The sequence below is a fragment of the Protomyctophum bolini genome, assembly GCF_963924005.1.
Source record: "Protomyctophum bolini genome assembly, chromosome: 7".
In the NCBI taxonomy this organism is placed as follows: Eukaryota; Metazoa; Chordata; class Actinopteri; order Myctophiformes; family Myctophidae; genus Protomyctophum; species Protomyctophum bolini.
The window spans coordinates 28,357,584-28,380,083 of NC_137868.1; the positions used below are offsets into that span (position 1 = coordinate 28,357,584).

Consider the following 22,500-nt stretch of genomic DNA (forward strand, 5'->3'; position numbering starts at 1 on the left):
GTGTGTGCCCACGGGACTGTATGTGGGGAATTGAAGTCTCACAACACTGATTGGCTAACTCAAAGCTCTCTCTCTCTCTCTCTCTCTCTCTCTCTGTCTGTCTGTCTCTATCTCTCTCTTTCTCTCTCTCTCTCACACACACACAGACGCACACACATAGTCCATGGGCCATATGAGATGTGACAATACCGAAAGGTGGCAAAGGCTACTTATCATTTTTGAGAAGCTCTATGTCTGTAGATAATATTTTGGTATGATAACCCTTCCTAAGTGGTAGCTAAATTGGTGTTATCAGCTGATAAAGGTACCCTCCCCCATAAAAAAATGCCATTTTAGATACAGGTGCATATCGTGATATTGGCTCATTTTCAGGACATATGTCAATATGGTTTGCTATAGTGTTTGCAATCATTTTGAAGAGGACACTTTAAGCTTTCATTCAAGCCCTTTTGTGTGTATGTGGGACAAGTACAGTGGTTACCAGTGCTCTTCAAACTTAGAATAAAACATTTTTTACACAATATTTTCCTAAATCATATTCTTTCTTTTAGTTCTGTGCCATCAAGAAACATCAGTGACACAAAACACAGAATCTGGAATACTGATATGACTCTAAGGATTCAGGAAATGTATAATTTACCTACAATATTTTGTTCTAGGGGGGTGATTTTCAGCTTCATATTAAGCAATCAGTTTTAATGTGATCAGACCATAATTGCAGCAGATTAAGTCAATATATCATAAGAATCGTTCACTTGATGATACAAGCACCAAATTTGGCACACAAGTGCTTCAGAACCTACTCTCTCAGAAAAGTACGTTGTCCACTTAAAAAAAACAAATGGCCACCATTTTTCAAGATGGCCGCCTTTCAAAATGGTTTTAAACAGTGTTTGAACTATAGTTTGATTGAATAATCCTATTGTGATGGCCTATACATCGAAATGTATATTTCTGAGTATGAGAAATCCAATTCTGCATTTAGCATTTGCAAGATGCAGCTATTACGGGTCTCAAAATTAGCTTTTTCGGAAGCTGTCTGATCATAGATATTGTTGAAGCAGGGCAACATCATTTGTTGATCATGCATTGAAATGCTGTGATCAAGCTCTATTGGTTTGTAATGTTGTATATAAGAGTGATGTCAAAGCACAACCATGAGGACATACTGGTGACATCACTGCTGTGAGACTCAGCATGGGGTTCAGTGTCTGCTTGTAGCGTACTAGCTGTTGTAGTGTACTCACTGTAGTTTGTTGTATACTTTAGTGTCCTAAATGCTAATTAGCCCCTGTATATATCTCCACTAGAAGTTTAGTTAGTTGTAGTATTGTAGTTGATAGCCGCACCTGAATTGACAAGATGTGCCAGTGTGGCTTCAGTTACCTGGATGGTGTACAGATCCTACAGGACTTAAATGGCACTGGATGAACGGTCGTGCTAGGTGTAGGGCACCAGATGCTTGAACCTAGATCATGGTTCAAGGTTGGACTTTGTTACATCTTGTGTACAGGTACATAAGAGTAAAACTTATTTTTGTTTGGCTTCCTTACAGACAAAATGCAGTGGCATAGATAGAATAATATTCAAGCAACAAAGTAATAAGTAACATTACATATGTAGATGTGCATGTTTCCCTGTAGTAGCAAAGTTAGGTAAACTTTCTCCTTGGTTCTTAACTTCTTATCAGTTCGTTCATGTATCTGATTGTTTGGGGAAAGAAGCTTATTTGCGTCTATTTCCAGTGGCTTCGAGACTGCGAAAACGTTTTCCATGAGGCAGCATCTCAATCAGCTGCTCTCTTAGTGGAATGCTGGAGTTTCAGTTGCTAAACATTTGCCCGAAATATTTTGTGATACTTTGTACTGTTTTGCCTCAATGTATCCTCACTGCCACCTCCATCATCCAATCTGGATGAGTCTAACATGATGGGCAGCACAGGTGTATTGCCTGAAATACGGGAAGACTTCAACTTCAACTTTCGTATCTGTTTGACAGAGGAAACACTTCCTCCAATCAGTTTTAGTAGCGGAACATCTTGTGTTATACGGTTAAAGGCTGAGGGCTAGATCCTTTTACCACCCAACCGTAGAAAACATCAAAGCACATTGAAATATGGGATGCTTCTAGGTTGAAGCACCTGGTGCCCTACACCTAGCCTGACCATTCATCTGGTGCCCTACACCTAGCCTGACCATTCATCTGGTGCCCTACACCTAGCCTGACCATTCATCTGGTGCCCTACACCTATAGCCTGACCATTCATCTGGTGCCCTACACCTATAGCCTGACCATTCATCTGGTGCCCTACACCTATAGCCTGACCATTCATCTGGTGCCCTACACCTAGCCTGACCATTCATCTGGTGCCCTACACCTAGCCTGACCATTCATCTGGTGCCCTACACCTAGCACGACCATTCATCTGGTGCCCTACACCTATAGCCTGACCATTCATCTGGTGCCCTACACCTATAGCCTGACCATTCATCTGGTGCCCTACACCTAGCACGACCGTTCATCCAGTGCAAGTCCTGTGCGATCTGTACACCATCCAGGTAACTGATTCCCTGTTATCCTTGTCTCAGCTCTCCCACACTGACACATATATACAGGGGCTTAATATTATTATTATTAATATTTAGACACTAAAGTATACTACAAACTACAGTGAGTACACCACTACAACAGTTAGTAAACCACAACTACAGCTAGTACGCTACAAGCAGACACTGGACCCCATGCTGAGTTTAAACCAAAACCAGGCTTGTTAAATCCTGTACAGCCTGGTTTATTCCGTTCCACTAAAGCCAAGCGAGGCTTAGAATGGGTGGATTTAGCGAGCCAGGATCACAATGATCTTGTCGAGTAACTTCGACAAGACTGGTGAACCGTGGGTCATGGGTTCAATAGTGGGTGAAATGTTAAAATGGTAATGTGTTGTAAAACAATGAGTAATGGTAATATTTATATATATATAATATATTCTTAACCACTTGCACGACAGCAAACCTATTCTGGGGAACATTCACCAAAAGTAGCTGATCTACAAGCTCACAAGCTGTCATGAAGTTGTGTAGCCTATACGTATATTTTGGTTCTTTGATTTTCTATAGTGCTTAAATTAGTCCTTTAATGCAGACCGATAAAAATAAGGCAACATAAACCCATAATAATTGAGTGTGGAAAACATCATTGGTTTGTGATCAGATTGACTGCTTATAATGAACAGTAAAGACATCAGGATTAGGTTAAACCTGGCTGTTAGCCTGGTCCGGAGCAGGTTAAGTCCAAAGAATTATTTTCCATGGGAACTAATGTGGCATTGCTTTCATGAAACCGAATCAAGCCTCAACATATCCAGGTTAACTGGCCAAGTTAATTTGGCAAGATTAACCAGTTTTCATGAAACCGGTTAATCGCTGATCCAGGCTATAATAAACCAGAATATCTGTTAAATCCGGGTTTAATCGCTAATCCAAGTTACGTGAAATAGGCCCCTGGTTGTGCTTTGACATCACTTTTATATACACAATTACAAACCAATAAAGCTTGATCACAGCATTTCAATGAATGGTGATGTTGCCTTTCAACAATATCTGTGATCGGACAGCTTCCGAAAACGCAAATTTTGAGTTGCATCTTAAAAACTGGCGGCCATATTGGAATTAAATTGACACCATTGAGTTCTTCCAGTCAGAATATATTCATGTTGATGTTTGGATCAATGTGTGGATCACACATTTCTGTTCATTAAAGTTCTACATTTGACAAGGTGGCCATCTTGTAAACTGGCGGCCATCTTGGATTTTCAGCTGGATAACGTACTTTTTTTAGGAAGTACATCCTGGACATCAATTGTGCCAAATCTGATGCTTGTACCACCACATGAAGGATTATTATGGAATATGGACTTAATCTGCCCCACTTTATCGTTTAATTCCCATTGTATCATCATAATATTAAATAATTTTGATTTGCTAAATGCAGAATTGGATTTCTCATACTCAGAAACATACATTTTGATGTATAGGCCATCAGAATAGGATTATTCAATCAAACTATAGTTCAAACACTGTTTAAAACCATTTTAAAAGGCGGCCATCTTGAAAAATGGTGGCCATTTTTTTTTTTAAGTGGACAACGTACTTTTCTGAGAGATTAGGTTCTGAAGCACTTGTGTGCCAAATTTGGTGCTTGTATCATCAAGTGAACGATTCTTATGATATATTGACTTAATCTGCTGCAATTATGGTCTGATCACATTAAAACTGATTGCTTAATATAAAGCTGAAAATCACCCCCCTAGAACAAAATATTGTAGGTAAATTATACATTTCCTGAATCCTTAGAGTCATATCAGTATTCCAGATTCTGTGTTTTGTGTCACTGATGTTTCTTGATGGCACAGAACTAAAAGAAAGAATATGATTTAGGAAAATATTGTGTAAAAAATATTTTATTCTAAGTTTGAAGAGCACTGGTAACCACTGTACTTGTCCCACATACACACAAAAGGGCTTGAATGAAAGCTTAAAGTGTCCTCTTCAAAATGATTGCAAACACTATAGCAAACCATATTGACATATGTCCTGAAAATGAGCCAATATCACGATATGCACCTGTATCTAAAATGGCATTTTTTTATGGGGGAGGGTACCTTTATCAGCTGATAACACCAATTTAGCTACCACTTAGGAAGGGTTATCATACCAAAATATTATCTACAGACATAGAGCTTCTCAAAAATGATAAGTAGCCTTTGCCACCTTTCGGTATTGTCACATCTCATATGGCCCATGGACTAACACACAAAGTACCTATCACATTAGACTTATACTACAGGGGCCCATCTAACTGCTGCTAATAGTGTCTGTGTGTGTGTGTGTGTGTGTGTGTGTGTGTGTGTGTGTGTGTGTGTGTGAGTGTGTGTGTGTGTGGGGGGGGGGGGTCTGTGTTATTTGGAAGCAGTCTTAGATTAATCATTTAACCGTTTTATTTTATTTATTACAATTGGTTATATTTTGTTTGATTAAATCTGCATTTGGTTAAAATGCATACTTGTCTGTGCTTGTATATACACCAGTAAGACCCTCCTCCCTGAGGAGCACCCTTAGTGCACGCATCCGCCTGTGTGACAGCAGACTGCTGGGCGAGTGCTGGCGCTTTGGCATGGGGGGGTCAGGTCAACATATGGAATGAATTCTGTACTGGCCATATAAGGAGTGTGTCTTGAGTGTACAGGGTTTGATGAGGTCAGGTCAACATATGGAATATCAGAACAGCTCAGCTCCATATATGGAGATATATGGGTGTCTTGAGTGTACAGGGTTTGATGAGGTCTGGCCATATATGGAGCGTAAAAAAATTACATTTTGTAGTTACGTAGGTGTTTTCTTCCAGACAGCAGAGATATCATATTATATTATATAATATTAAACAGCTTCATTGAACTGGATACATGAAAAATGAGCTTAGTCTAGTCACATATTCAAATCCCAATCATGTCAAATATAGTTGTTGATGAGTTTTCCATTAACAATGTTGTCAACATCCGTGTACACGTCTGCATGTCTGTCTGTCTGTATTTGCAAATGTGCGTGTTCTGTATTCTTGCCTAGCAACACACAGCCTCTGTGCATGGTGTGTGTTTGTGTGTATGTGCATGGTGTGTGTTTGTGTGTGTGTGTGTGTGTGTGTGTGTGTGTGTGTGTGTGTGTGTGTGTGTGTGTGTGTGTGTGTGTGTGTGTGTGTGCGTGCGTGTGCGTGTGCGTGCGTGCGTGCGTCTGTGTGCACGCGCACGACAAGAATGTTTAGCGTCACCACCTTTGTTGACTCCCTGACTTGTGTGTGTAAAGTCAGAGTGTGTGTGTGGAGGGGGTGGTCTGTTTCCGAGCTCAGGAAGTACGAAGAAAATCTCATTTAAACTGCTTGTTACCATAACGTGGTTGACGGAACTAACAGACAAATACATGCACAGGCATATTTTTGAATTTAATATATTATATTTTATTGCTACACACAACAAATCGACAGGTACGGCAGGAACTCCAAATGCTTCCCACAGAACTCCATAAGATGGGCATGAAATGGACACAGTCAGACGGATACAGAAATCTCCAGATATGGCATTTTAGGAGGAACGGATTGTGTGGCCCTGGTTTTTCCCTAATGGGACTGATCGGAAAATCCTCCTTTCAACTGCTTTGCACTATGAATATATTTGCAATCCCAACGGTGGGGCATTGCTATAGGAACCGGACCAATGTTAAAGGCTTCCGTAGGCATCAACCATTATATAGACGGAGTATACGTTGGGGTACGTATATATACAGACTTGGGATATGACACCATCTAGCGTCGACATACGTATATATACAGACTTTGGGGAAAAAAGAGTTAACACACACAGACAGACAGACAAAAGGTCAGTCAGATATACAAACAGAGAGAGACGGGCAACCACCATGAAAATGGATCAATACCAGGATGAATTGGCTATTTTCTATTTGTAGTTGTTGTCTTAGGGAGCATTCCTCTGAGAACTCGCACCCTGTGTATCTCCCTCTCCATCTTCATTGGCTGAAATATTGGCAGTTGAAAGGTCAGCCCGACAAGGTCAGCCCTGCACTTTGATCAGATCACCCCTCTGCTGTGCTCCTCTCTGGGTGAACAGCTCTCCATCTCTGCTCTGGGTGAACAGAGAGATGAGCAGCTCTCCATCTCTGCTCTGGGTGAACAGAGATGAGCAGCTCTCTCTCTGCTCTGGGTGAACAGAGAGATGAGCAGCTCTCCATCTCTGCTCTAGGTGAACAGAGAGATGAGCAGCTCTCCATCTCTGCTCTGGGTGAACAGAGAGATGAGCAGCTCTCCATCTCTGCTCTGAATGAGCAGCTCTCCATCTCTGCTCTGGGTGAACAGAGAGATGAGCAGCTCTCCATCTCTGCTCTGGGTGAACAGAGAGATGAGCAGCTCTCCATCTCTGCTCTGGGTGAACAGAGAGATGAGCAGTTCTCCATCTCTGCTCTGGGTGAACAGAGAGATGAGCAGCTCTCCATCTCTGCTCTGGGTGAACAGAGAGATGAGCAGCTCTCCATCTCTGCTCTGGGTGAACAGAGAGATGAGCAGTTCTCCATCTCTGCTCTGGGTGAACAGAGAGATGAGCAGCTCTCCATCTCTGCTCTGGGTGAACAGAGAGATGAGCAGCTCTCCATCTCTGCTCTGGGTGAACAGAGAGATGAGCAGCTCTCCATCTCTGCTCTGGGTGAACAGAGAGATGAGCGTCGGCAGTGGCTCAGGGGTAAAGTGGCCGGTAGAGCAGGCGGATGGAGAACTGAGAGGTTCCTAGTTCGATCCCGGGCTACCCCCGAGTGTCCTCTAGCAGGACGCAAATTGCAGGTTGGTGCCTTGCATGGTTTCCTTTGCCATTGGCTTTGGATAAAAGCGCTATATAAATGCACCATTTCCCATTTACTTTTACTCATATGCTGAAGTTTAGGCATGAAAAAGTGAGGGGTGCTTTTTTTCATCACATTCCAGCCAATCACTTTTGGCGTCATCACTTTTCTGTCCTCACTTATTATCCTCACTTTCCAAGCCAATCGCTATGGGGTACACATGCAGTCATGCACACACAAAGCTGGACATAGGAAAAGACATAAAAATCAGAAATATGGGGGTTTCTGCCCAACAGCAACAGTATGAGAAGAGTTGTGGTAGTGGATGGAATGAGAGTGAAGGACTGAGGTTTTAATGGGAGTCTATGCATAGCAGTGATGGGCATTTTCTGGTTCCATCGATCTAGACCCCATTCATTTTTTTTCTCCATAGAGATTTCCAAAAATATTTACGTATATGAATAATTTATTGTAAGCCTAGAATCAAGCCACCCAGGCTCCTAGTAAATCATGACCATTTGATTATTTGAAAATAAATAAATACATTTAATATTTTTAATATGCCTACTATATATAAATACTCTGTTTTGAGCTTTTCAATTTTCTTTTCCCACAGAATAAAATGTTTTATCTTCATGATTCACCAGGAGCCTGGATGGCTCCATTCAAATTGATTGATATTTTTTTGGAAATCTCTATGGGGAATAAAAAGAATGGGGTCTGGTTTGGTGGAACTGCTGCATGTGCCCTATAGGTTTCTGCTGGGGTGTGAACGTTTACTCAGCGCTATGCTTAATAAAGAATAAGCCATAGTGTGAGATATAAGTAGGAGGAGAGAGGAGAGATGTGAGCCCTTCTCCCCTCCTTGTCCCCGCCTCGTCTCCTCCACTAGATGAGCAGAACAATGATGGAGTGACATTATACTACATTTGACACAATACATTTGTTGATATATAGAATTTGTAACTAAATTACCTGTGTGTGTGTGTGTGTGTGTGTGTGTGTGTGTGTGTGTGTGTGTGTGTGTGTGTGTGTGTGTGTGTGTGTGTGTGCACATGTGTGTGTGTGCACATGTGTGCGAACGTACATGCACATGTTATTGAACTAGTTGGATTCTGCTGGGAGCTCATTGGGGGTCGAGGAATTGTAACCTGAGGTTGCCTCTATATCCTGCGGGTGCTCACACAAACATATCCATGCACACACACACACACACACACACACACACACACACACACACACACACACACACACACACAGAACAGCTGATTAGACTATCTGGGAGATGGGGAGGAGGGCGCAGAAAGGTGTAGAAGAGCCCTGATGAGAGGATTGTTTTCACCCAAGGTCCTCCAGGCAAAGAGGGGATGGAGAGACGGGTTGGATATGGAGACGGATAGAACAGAGGGAAGACATGATGATGAGCAGGATAAGTTCCCCTCACTGGAGAGCCTCACGGCAGAAAGGGAGGAGAAGGATGGAGAGATGGAGAGGGAGAGAGAGGGGGGGGATTAGGAGAGTAGATTGCAGTCACTGCAGAGCCTCGCGTAGCCTTAGGGGTTGGGGGGGGGGGGGGGGGGGGGGGGGTGGGGGGACAGGAGGACAGGAAGGAAATGTGAGAGAATGGAAGATGGACTCTGGATGATGAGAGGATTGCACTAGAGAGGCTGTAGGCAAAGATGGGGAGAGAGAGAGAGAGAGAGAGAGATGGATGGACGGACGGACTGACGGACGGATGGATGGATGGGGGAAGAGTTAGTGATGGGAGAAAAGGAGGAGGATGGAGTGAAACAAATTGACTGTTAGATAACATAAGGATTATAATAGCTAACTTTTGCCACTAATATCATTCTCCTCTCCTCTCCAGTCTCTCTCTCTCTCTCTCTCTCTCTCTCTCTCTCTCTCTCTCTCTCTCTCTCTCTCTCTCTCTCTCCACACCCTTTCATCTCCCCAGACTCCCCTCCCTCTCCTCTACTACTTAAGACAAATGGAAAAGATAAAAACTGGAATTATAGAATTCTCTAATGAAAGTATCCCCCCAGCCCCTCCCTCCCCAGCCGGACACACGCACATGCACGCGTGTGGTTTAGAATTTGACTGTGTGCACCTGACTTAATTCAGCTTTATTTTCTTGTACGATCACGTAGACTTACCGTTGCTGTCCTTGGGCTGTCTTGTATGACATGATCTAATGATGTCCATGTGTGATAGCATGACGACGTGTGCAGGCAGTGTTACATATGTACAGAGTTGGCCTGAGGACACCAAACATCGCCCTTACATGCTAAGGATAGGAGGAGAGCTGGGGAGGAAAACTGGGGTGGGGGGGTAAAGAGGGAAAAACTAATGCAACCCCCCCTCCCCCCCTTAGCTACAGTAGACTAGCATGTGCGCGCATCCTACCCCCTTAGCCAGACATGGCCTAATCAGCTGGCTAATTAGCGCTCTTTGTAACTCCATCTGCCCCATGCAACTGATTGCATTAACAACTGGCACACATCAAACACTCATGTCTAAGGCTTTTGCATTTCATTACTCATTAAGGACATACAAGGTTAAGGCCAAGCTCTGAGCTGGGAGAAAAAATAATGGCACAATGAGAAAATGAGAGATTTTTTTTGCATAGCTGGTGGGCAAATAAATCTATTTTCCCCCCACAGATTCCATATTTTATGTAAAGGGAGGTATTTGTGTTGTTTCTGCAGGCAGTGTTAGTCGCCCATGGCCATTACATTCTGTATAGTATGTCCATAATAGTATATTATGTTCTGTTACTTTATGTCTGTATTCTACCTGGTCCCTGCAAATGAAATATGCAGGGATATCTTACAATAAGTGCAAGGGATCTCTGTGCAGTCTGTAATCCACTTATCTCAGGAATCGTTCCACCGACCGACTTCAAATTCACCACGCACGTTGCATGTGACCCGAGAGAGTGCCGTGCCCGCTGTCGAGTCGGTCGGATAGGCTGTTGTCCAGAACGTGGTTGCCATGGCAACCCCAGCCTAATGTTGCGTTTACACGGGCAGACACAACGACGCAGTCTACCATTCATTGTTAATGGAAGCCAGTGACATGACGATGCAAAGACACAATGATGCATGTAGCTCCTCCAAATTATATTCCCATTCGTCTTTGAGCCTTGCGTCTGCGCGTGTGAACGCACCTTAAGGCCAGCTGACCGGCCAGCGGGCGCGCCTCTGATGTCACGCTCATGTCACCATGACTCAACCATAACCATATAAGGAGTTCCCAATGCAGCTACACCCAAATATGGAGTGTGTTGTCTAACCTCAATGTGTCGTCATGGCAACAGCAAACAAATCAGTATGCTCCATATACGGGCACAAAAGGGGCATGCCATATGGGCATATACTGATGACATCAGGGATCTCCAATTCTCCATATATGGGCATAACGGGGAGTCGGGGACAAGGACTGACAAATACAGATGTCTCCATATGGGCATAAAGTGTACAAGGAGTAACAGATCCAGATATCCATCCATGGACATATGGGTCTGATTGGCAGTGTGATGTAGGTGTCATGCTGCTCAGTTTGCACTTATTTCAAAGTAAGAAGATACAAAATAAAGGTTGTTATTATGTGGACAAGCAAAAGTGTTCCGAGTAGGCCTGTAAGAATACAATACAAATCAAAGGTTTCAGTGCAAATTAATGAATGAATAGTTTATTTCGATCTTTCAGAGGGAGACATTACACAAAATGACAGCTGTCATGACTATTTTTGTTTCCATACTGTTTCGGTAGATTGATGACTTGATTGATGGATTAGTGTCAGGCTGTTGTTTTTTTATCTTGAGTTATGAGTTGTGTATACATATACATAGATTACACACACACACACACACACACACACACACACACACACACACACACACACACACACACACACACTATGCACTGATACTGCAGTAGGTGTCTAGAATTATGTCGGTAACATCAAGCAGTAAAACATGCTTACATTTGTATTGAGTTCAATGTGACTGTTGTGATTTCTGTGTGTAATCCCTATTTTATTAACTTTGCAGAAAAAGCAGAGGACAAAAGAACTGAGTCAACTCTTCCATTCTTACAACCCATACGACCACAAGGTAGGACTGTCTGTCTGTCTGTCTGTCTGTCTGTCTGTCTGTCTGTCTGTCTGTCTGTCTGTCTGTCTGTCTGTCTGTCTGTCTGTCTGTCTGTCTGTCTGTCTGTCTGTCTGTCTGTCTGTCCATCCGTGTTTCATTTCATTTTGAGTATTTCATCATCCATCTCGCTCTCTCACTTCCCATCCTTCGGCCATTGCTTGTGTATTAACCTGTCTTGGTGTATTGATCTTTCTCCTTCTCAGCACACTTAATTCACTTATAAACGCTCATTCACGGTGGTTAGCGCTTAAGGGTTGACCACTACTATTAAGTATTAAAACCCATTCACCTTTACACCTGTACATGGCTTCATCTGTATGGCTTGACATTATAAATGGGTAATTTATGACACAGTCACGTCGTCGTGTGTGTGTGTGTGTGTGTGTGTGTGTCATACAGTATACTGTACCTCTTGTCAGCAATCTGACTGATGAGTGGCGCTCAAGTGTTTGTAACTGATTGCACTTTCCAGTAAGAGTGTGTGTGTGCGTGGGTGGGTGCAGAAAAGTGTGACTACAGAAGAATGTGCTTATACGTATGTGTGATTGCGTTGTTGAGGTGTAAGGTCATTAATCGTGAAGAGATTGAACAATGTCAATGTTCAAGCATCTTTCGACAACACTTATCAAGAGTGCGTCCGTGCTTCTGTATGTGTGTATTTATATATATGTCATACAATATATGTGTATGACAAGTAATGATGAGCTGTGGTACACATATCACATTTCAATCCTGAATATGCAGCCATTTAAAATGTCATGTAAACAAAGCACTGCTATATTTCTATGACAAAAGTCCATAAAGGGTTGCAATGAGTTGTATGGCTGAATAATTGCATCTCTGAATCCGTATTTGTTCTACTTTTATTCAAAACAAAATCCCAGTCATGCGTGACGACATGCGCCCCCCAGCTCTCAGTTTTCTCCCAAACAAGTCACTCTGTGGTGATTTAGCTGTAATTGAAGTCTAAACGCAAATCAATGTCCTCATCCCAGCTGTCAGACTGCATCACTCACAGCTTAGAGCGTTTTAATAAGTTTGACCTTTTGGAGTTTGTAGCTCTGCTGGAGTCTTGGTGGGTTTCTAGTGCCTTTCTGTGCCGGCGCTGCAGTGCTAATTAACAGGATTGAAGATAGCTCACGTATTCAGCGCGGGAAGCCATGGACCCTTCACCGCCCACACGACGACACGCACACGGCTCACATGTACATACCATTATATGTGATAGAGTGACAGTGCCAGCTAAAAATGCTTAACTCTACGGTCAAAAAAAATAAAAGAGTACAATAAATGTATTTAACACGTTTTCAATCTAAAGGAGATGTTTGGTACTTGAGAGCATGCCTGCTCCTAAAGTAAGGATCCCTGAAGACCCCTGGTAGTGACAAAAAATGTACTGCCTTCTGTTAAGATATTCATTGAACTGCTTCGTGCTTTAGAGTACAAATTTCATATCTTTGTTTGCATGTTATATGTAGCCATTTCCTAGTGTGATTGAAATGGAAACTATTATCATCGACATGACCTATTATTTATTAGTAGTAGTAGTTCTGTAGTTGAAATAGTATACCATGTATGTCAAAAAACGTTAATTTCCAAGAAACATGGAACATTTTCAGAAATATTGGAAATAATAATAATAATAATGCTGTTTGTTAATAAGTATCAATATTCTCCGCTATATGAGCAAAGGTCAACTATAGTTTACTGTATGCCCTTCCCATTCTGTCAAATAGCTGATAACCCTCCAATATGAATATTGATCATATGGTCATTCATGTTATATCTGTGCCTATACTATGCTTCTCAAGTCATCGATATGATCAATACCTTGTGCTAGTCTGCATCTACGTGAAAGTGAAAGAAAGGGTGTCCTGTGTGTGTGCGTGTGTGTGTGTGTGTGTGTGTGTGTGTGTGTGTGTGTGTGTGTGTGTGTGTGTGTGTGCGCGCGTGCACACGCATGTGAATGTGTCTGTGTTGTCTCAAGTGATTGCATTGCCATTTTACAACCTCCACTAACTGTGATATATGAATTAATGACAATACCTCAGAAAATGGTCATAAATGTTACTGCATGTTCATGCATTAGTAACAATGTACCATCATCACATCAGCACTTATAGCCGTTAGGTAGGAATAACTGATAGCTGATTGGCTTCGTCTGATAATGCCTTTCATTTTGTGTTAGATTCCCGTGGGTGTCTGGACTTTCATGGTAATTACATAAAAATGCTCACAGTCTATCTATGGATGTCATGTGTTTACAAACCCATTGTGTGTGTGTGTGTGTGTGTGTGTGTGTGCGTGTGTGTGTGTGTGTGTTAAGGCTGTCCCCGAACATTCGGGGTCCGAACCTTCGCTCGTTAGGGTTGGCACTCGAATCCTAACTAATGGGCTTGGACCATTCTTTTTTTTTTTACTAGAAAGTATTTCTCGGCGAGAATGCGATATGCATAATAAGAGTACTATGTTCATCTTGTGTTTACATGTTTAGATCAAAGTGTGTGTGTGTGTGTGTGTGTGTGTGTGTGTGTGTGTGTGTGTGTGTGTGTGCGTGTGCGTGAGCACGTCCGACTGTGCTTGCGTGCGTGCGACTGTGCGACCATGTGCGCGACTGTGCGACCATGCACACATGAGGGGGAGAGGGAGAAAGGAAATATATTAGTCTGTCTATGGCCATAATTGCTAGCACACATTCTAATATGCACATGCAGGAATGGGCATTAATAAAGCATGGGGTGGGGGTGGATTAGAGTCCTCATTGGTCCATTGCTCCGGGCTACCATCCAACAGAATTTAAATATGCAAATGAACTAGTGGTTGTTATTGTTATGTTCTACTGGACTCCCTTAAGCACTATAAGCTCATTTAGAACCACACATTTACAACATCCTGATAAAAGTAGCCATGAGGGGATCACATGATTGACTGAGACTTCTTTCTTTCTTTCTTTCTTTCTTGCTTTCTACTTTGCTTTACTATCTTTCTGTGAAGGATGTACCTGAGTTTGATATATATCTGTGTGTGTGACTTGTGTGCATGCTTGCGTATGAGAGACAGAGAAAGAAAGAGAAATGGTGTGTGCGCGTGTGAGAAATACAGTGCGAGTGTGTGTGTGTGCGTGTGCGTGCGTGTGCGAGAGAGAGAGAGAGAGAGATTCTGTGTGTGATGATTAATGTGAAGTATCCTATAGCCAGATGGTGCTGAACAAGGTCCATCCATCAGCAATGAAAAGACCACTGGGCAGAAAGCTGGCAGAGTGCTTTGTCTAGGACCAAGACCCCACACTGGACACACACACACACACACACACACACACACACTCACGCATGTAAACACACACATACACCCGTGCACACTCAAAATTGCATGCACGCGCACACAGACACACTATCTCTCTCCCCAAGACCTTCTGAGCCATGTTGTGCTGTTTACTTTGTACATATGGTACGTTACATTCTATCCACCATAAACGTTAACGTTTAGCTTTATACAAGTTCCTAGTAGGCAGCCAACATGTGCATGTAAGTATCAGTTCTTGATGATGTAAATACTGCTTGTTGCTAGTTGTACATACTGTATTGACTGTGCTTGGTATACATGCTCTGGAAGCCTCTCTACTGCTGCTAACTGTATCCTTATTGGCCTTAATTGTCATTGGTCCGTAACCGCTGGATTCGACTTGACGTGAATCTACGTCAATGACGGTGAATGTGCTTAACAGTTGACAGAGTGAGCAAGGAAGTAAGTACAGAGTAATGCTAAAAGGATGACACAGAAGCCCTGAGGGCTTGTTTCCATTGTGGCCTTGTGTTTTCAATTAATCAAGACATAAAGACATACAATACCATTCAAGAGATAATCAATACTAGGAGCAGTACTTTATGTAAAGTATATTTACAGAAAAACTGGGGCCCTGGGAGGGGGGGGTCATTTGTTTTTACAAGCTAGAAGACTTGGTCCAGTTGCAAAAGGTGCTCTTTTATGGCGGTTTTGAAGGAAGGGTCACACTTTTTGATTGCTGGTGGTAGAACATTCCACATTTTGCTTGGCATAATTATAGAATGAGTTCAGCCCCATGTTTGTGCCAAATCTGGGGAGAATTGGAGAGAGATGGAGATTCCTGTTAGCAATGATGAGTACTATCACTATCAGAATCTAGAGCTATTTATCACTTATTCTAACAGAAAATCACTTACAGCTACCTTCAACTGTATTTGAGAATTACACATTATTACATGATAGGCATGCATTGTTTTTGCATTCTTGTAATTTCCAGTCTACAATTATCTGATGCCTGTCCGTCTACAAGCATGATTCACAACAAAGGAAACTTGTTTAACAAGAATATACTGTAGATACATGCTGTTGGGAAAAGTGAAAACACAGTGGTTATTAATCATTAGATTTTTTCACATTTCCCAAGGTATGTAGACACTGTTGTGCTACCCTTGATGTACCCCGCACGCATGCACGCACGTACACACACACACACACACACACACACACACACACACACACACACACACACACACACACACACACACACACACACACACACACAACTGTGTTCACATGCCTGAATGACATGGCTGACAGTCTTCCCTATGGCAAGAGATAAGGGACAGGCTGTCAACATGTCCTGTCACACCTGCGCGGCCATATAAACTAGGAACTAGAGAGATGGACAAATATAGAGGGCGAACGAGTCGGGGTGTTCGGGTGTTGGGAGCTTTCACTCATGTTACCGCAACTTGCCTCGTAAAACTTGACACATTTCTTTATTATAACGATGAAAAAATAAACCATAATTATCCCTTAACACACACGTGTGCACATTCTCTCTTTCTCTCTCTCTCTCTCTCTCCCTCTCTGAGCGAGTGATTAACAAGCCGCTGGGCTTTGGCTACATCTTAATTGCTTCAATTTAAACTGAGTGCCGTTGTTTTTATTTTTTTCCCTTTTTTTCCATTATTGTGAAAGGCTAACCTCTAGGCATTGTCTCCTTTATATTTTAATAAAAGAAATGTTAAACAACCTTTATTTAACCTTGCCGGTAACGTGACCTTTTATTGCCCCAGTCAGTGGCTGCCTCGGTTGCACATCATCTCTTCCTCGCTCTTTCAGAGAAATGGAGACGGATGAGTACCATTATGACTGTCTCTCTCTCTCTCTCTCTCTCTCTCTCTCTCTCTCCCTCTCCCCACACGCCTGTCTGTCTCTCTGTCTCTCTCTCTCTCTCTCTCTCTCTCTCTCTCTCTCTCTCTCTCTCTCTCTCTCTCTCTCTCTCTCTCACCTCTCCCCACACGCCTGTCTGTCTCTCTGTCTCTCTCTCTCTCTCCCTCTCCCCACACGCCTGTCTGTCTCTCTGACTCTCTCTGTCTCTCTCTGTCTCTCTCTCTCTCTCTGTCTCTCTCTGTCTCTCTCTCTCTCTCCCTCTCCCCACACGCCTGTCTGTCTCTCTGTCTCTCTCTCTCTCCCTCTCCCCACACGACTGTCTGTCTCTCTGACTCTCTCTGACTCTCTCTGTCTCTCTCTCTCTCTCTCTCTCTCTCCCTCCCTCTCCCCACACGCCTGTCTGTCTCTCTGACTCTCTCTCTCTCTGTCTCTCTCTCTCTCTCTCTCTCTGTCTCTCTCTCCCCACACGCCTGTCTGTCTCTCTCTCTCTCTCTCTCTCTCTCTCTCTCTCTCTCTCTCTCTCTCTCTCTCTCTCTCTCTCTCTCTCTCTCTCTCTCCACATGCCTGTCTGTCTCTCTGTCCATGGTTACTTATTATCCCTGCCAGGAGGCCAGACTGGCCGAAGCAGAGAGATTATGTTTTTTCTCTTGTGGCTCGCTCTGTCTGAACAGCTAATCTCCGGCACTGTTGGACCGTGAAACCTTAATAGTCCAAAGAAGAACCTCTGTCCCAAATATTTCTAATCTGCCTCATGGTGGCGATATAACAGGCCGCTATTTGTTTTGTCTCTTGAATCGTAGGTCATACATACATATCAATATAATTATTTCCCTGGATTCTTTGAATCATACGCATCTTTGCAGGATGTTGTCCTCTCTTTTGCCCTCTTTTTCCTTTTCTCCCTTATATGCGACTTATATATGATACTGTATTTTGTGTACAACTGCTGCTGGTATGAACAATACAAAACTATTAAATAAACTACAAAAACAAATACCGGCCCGGCCGTACTACTACTAAGCGTTATCATGACGGGTTAATACTACTTAATATTCACCAAAACCAGAGCAGAACTCCCACCACGTGCCTCAGGCAATCAATTAATACCTTTGCAACCACTATATTAATGGCAGTATTTCCTACAGATTCTGTAAAACCAAATACTAACTACATTGGATCCATTGGCTGAAAGTAGCAATTTTGGAGAAGTTTCCACCCGACCGTGATGATTTAATAATCTATCTCCCTCTCTTATGCGCGCACGCACATACGCACGTACGCATGCACGCATGCACGCACACAAGCACACACGCACCCACGCACGCACTCACAAAGGGAATTAGCAATGAAAAGCCTACAGCAGCCCCCTGAGAAGTCTTTCACAGAGACACTTGTTGATGAGGCCAGGGACAGCTATAGGTACCAAGTGTTCTATTCTGTTCTCTTCATCCATTCCTTTTTCCTTGTCGCTCTCATTGTGCTGTGTGTGTGTGTGTGTGTGTGTGTGTGTGTGTGTGTGTGTGTGTGTGTGTGTGTGTGTGTGTGGTGTGTGTGTGTGTGTGTGTGTGTGTGTGTGTGTGTGTGTGTGTGTGTGTGTGTGTGCACGTGTGCACGCACATGCGAGAGAGACTGTGGGTGTGGTGTGTGTGTTTGAGAGAGAGACAGAGCGACATCCCAAGAGAGGGAGGGAGGAAGAAATGTAAGCTTAGTGATGGGGTTAGACAGAACAAGCGAGACAGTAGAAAGGGATTGTACTGTACTAGAATTTCGCCCCCCTTCGGGGGGCTCAATCCTAGTGTCGTTGCAGCGCAATATGGGAAGAAGGAAATTGCGGGAATTGACTCCAATTCATGTTTCAGCTGTGGTTTTAAACTCAGTAGTGTGCCCTGCACACAGCGCACACTCGCAATTGCAGCTGGAGGGCGACGCGACACACACACACACACACACACACACACACACACACACACACACAGCGATGTGTGGATAAATCACTGAGATTTGGGAAATGTGTTCAGAAGTACAACGATTAAGCACGCACAGGCAAATGTCAGAAGCATCTGTTTCGGTTTCCAAACAGGAAGTTGTAAATGTGCTTATTAGACGGAGGCAGCGTGATGCTGGCATCTATTGTGATGCCAGCATCACCACATTTCACATAGAAATATAAGCACCCATTTACTCGCTTAGCGGAGACTGTGGGGTGGTAGAGGACATCTCCCCGGACGCGTGGGTATGTCCAGATAGTTGCCTCGCGGAGGCCTCTTTGTCCAGTGTCCATTCTGGGTCTGGAAACGGCACTTTTTTGAGTGTTGACCCCAATAGAAGGTCTGCTGCTCTGAATTTTACACCTCTCCCGCTTAGCGGAGACTGTGGGGTGGTAGAGGACATCTCCCCGGACGCGTGGGTATGTCCAGATAGTTGCCTCGCGGAGCCGTCTTTTGTCCAGTGTCCAGTCTGGGTCCGGAAACGGTAATTTCTTTTGCATTGACCCCAGTAGAAGCTCTGCTGCTCTGAATTTTACACCTCTCTCGCTTAGCGGAGACTGTGGGGTGGTAGAGGACATCTCCCCGGACGCGTGGGTATGTCCAGATAGTTGCCTCGCGGAGGCCTCTTTGTCCAGTGTCCATTCTGGGTCTGGAAACGGCACTTTTTTGAGTGTTGACCCCAATAGAAGGTCTGCTGCTCTGAATTTTACACCTCTCCCGCTTAGTGGAGACTGTGGGGTGGTAGAGGACATCTCCCCGGACGCGTGGGTATGTCCAGATAGTTGCCTCGCGGAGGCCTCTTTGTCCAGTGTCCATTCTGGGTCCGGAAACGGTACATTTTTTTGCATTGACCCCAGTAGAAGCTCTGCTGCTGTGAATTTTACACCTCTCCCGCTTAGCGGAGACTGTGGGGTGGTAGAGGACATCTTCCCAAACGCGTGGGTATGTCCAGATAGTTGCCTGGCGGAGCCGTCTTTTGTCCAGTGTCCACTTTATAAAGTCCATGCACTCCAGTGAATAGCATTTATCCATTTAGATAACTTTTTTATGTTATTTAATTACTTATTTTTACACAGAAACATAATGTGTGTCTTTACAATAACTGTAATGTAATAATAATACTAATAATGTAATGTAAAAATTATTTAATTAACGAATTAAATAACCTTATTTTATTCTGAAAGCAACCGGATGTCTTAAATCTGCTAGCTCTCAGACCGGAAGTTCTAAATTTGCTCATGAGACGGAGCCTTAGACGGAGCCAACTCGCAGGCAGTGCGAGAGGCTGGTTACAGGAATCTATAGGTCACCCGTTTTGGTGTGACACACACGGCTTCCACATTTAGCTTGATACTGGGTGAAAGTGTCCTTCCAAAAATTATTATTTCGCTCGAAATTCTTATTCACAATGACATCGAGTTGAGGTGTTTGTGTTTTAGGGTAATTGTTGCATAAGCGCTATTTCGCACTATTTCTCCCTCCCCTCCCCTCTGTCTGAAGCAGCTAGCATGGAAGCTATATGGATTATGGAAGCTTTCCCTCCGATTGCACACAGCCATGCCGTTATCCACGCGTCCATCCGATTGCTTTTAATGTAAATGTCCCATCCACTGAGCAAAAGCGATATAAGCGCCTTATTCATTCATTCGATTCATTTGGGTGTGGGGCTGTGCAGTGCTGTGGGCAGCCTTTCTGACGGAGGCTCGGAGCTGCTGCTGCTGACGCTGTTCGAGTCGCATGGAGCAGTATAGAGTAGGCGTGGCGCAGCATTAGAAGGGCGCAGCAAATGCACGACATTGAGGGGTAGAAACCATCCCGGTCGCGTGGTTCATCTAACGCGTGTGTCACTGTGAAGGACTGGCCCCATTAAGTGAACGTAGTTGGCGTGTGTGTGTGTGTGTGTGTGTGTGTGTGTGTGTGTGTGTGTGTGTGTGTGTGTGTGTGTGTGTGTGTGTGTGTGTGTGTGTGTGTGTGTGTGTGTGTGTGTGTGTGCAGGCGTGTGTAGTCGGCGGTGGGCTGGCAGGCGAAAATAGCAAAAGCTATACGTGTAACGTAAATATTTCGGCACAATCCAAGTATTGACAATGAACAATGTTGATTTAACTAAGGGATTCGCTGAGTGTTTTATTTTGTAAATACAGGGATTTAGAAGGGATAAGCACTAATTTCTCCCCTTCCTTCTTTCTGTTATCCTGCGAGGGCCCTGAAAAGCAAGATGGCTGATTGTGAGACTGAAAAGGAGTGTGGGGGCGGGCCTGGTGGGCCTATGAGAACACAGAGCAGTGTTGCCAGGTTTGCGAATTGTAAGCGAGTTGTAGTGTGTGCAAGTAGCCTGGTTAAAAGGCCTTGTTTCTGCCGCTGTTGGGGCAACAGAACATGTCGACCAGTTTCTGTCAACCGCTTTTGGCCATGTGACCAACTTGACAAATGTTAAATTAGATGACCGAATGAACACAGACATACTTTTATTTTGCAAAAAATAAAACCAATGAATCCTTAACCACTTGGACCCCAGCATCCATATTCTGGGGTTACATTATGTGTAACATAATGAGAGTACATTATGAGAGTACAGAGAAAACTCAGGTCCTACTCAACGCAGAGAGTTTAACCACTTAAACCCGGGACCTCATATGGTTGACCGGAGTCCCTCAGGGCTCTATACTAGTGTATTTTCTGTTATTCTGAGCTTGTCGACCTGCTATTTTCTATAAAGTGGTCAAGTAATGATGCTGTGCACAGGATGCCATGTATACACTGACCATTGTTGGTCCTCCCGTTTACAGGAACTGTTGCATAATTGTTATTTCTTTGTACATGATTGACCAGCCCTGTGTCTCAGGCTGAATGTTATTAGTCTACTGTTGTTATAGCCTCATTAGTATGCCATGCCATGTCTCCCATTCACATACCAAAGCTTTTTCAATCTGTATTCTCTACCATCACACAGTAATTATCACCTTGTGTGTTTGAGAGACATTGAGAGAACGAGTGCATTTGTCTCTACATGTATGTTCTTGAGATGGCGAGAGAGGGGGTGTGTGTGTGTGTGTGTGTGTGTGTGTGTGTGTGTGTGTGTGTGTGTGTGTGTGTGTGTGTGTGTGTGTGTGTGTGTGTGTGTGTGTGCACCCGTGCTGTATGCCCCTGCATTTATTGAAGGAGGGTTTTAAGTGCAATACTTCTGGTCCTTAAAATGCTAATTATGATCCAGTTACTTCTAACAGCGGTATGTGAAACACACACACACACACACACACACACACACACACACACACACACACACAAGTGTCCCTGCAGACACATGTCTTATATGCCTTAACATGTCTAACATGTGTCTGTAGGGAATAGAATCTTGAATGTATTTTGTCAAACGTCTTTTCATTCTCAAGCATTCTAATATAAGGGTATCCACTTCTGAAGAGTGTGTGTGTGGTGTGTGCGTCGTGCGTGCGTGTGTGCGGTAGTGTCGTGTTTGTAATTGCCAGAGCAACAGTGCAACTACTTTGCCAATTAGTGCGGACAGCAATGAATAGGAATGTAATTATGGTTGCATTATTGGAAGCTCACTCAGGATGTCTCCTAGAAAAATAGCGTCGCTCTCCCTTCCACAGACTGCCCTGACCCGTCTTCCTAAATGCGTCAGCCGCTGTGTGTGCGTGTGTGTGTGTGTGTGTGTGTGTGTGTGTGTGTGTGTGTGTGTGTGTGTGCGCGTGCGCCTGGAGCTACGTTTTATAAAAACCTAGAGAGGAACGGCCTGTAGTACACCCTCCTTCGCCCCTGCACA

General features: G+C 43.7%; 1 protein-coding gene across 1 annotated transcript in view; it reads left to right on the plus strand.

Annotated features, from left to right (window-relative positions):
* cdkal1 (CDK5 regulatory subunit associated protein 1-like 1) overlaps positions 1-22,500 on the plus strand; it is a 319,098-nt gene that overhangs the window by 224,561 nt on the left and 72,037 nt on the right. The window contains exon 12 of the mRNA XM_080767726.1: positions 11,449-11,511. Coding sequence (XP_080623852.1) covers positions 11,449-11,511 — 63 coding nt within the window. The remainder of the gene's footprint in view (positions 1-11,448; positions 11,512-22,500) is intronic.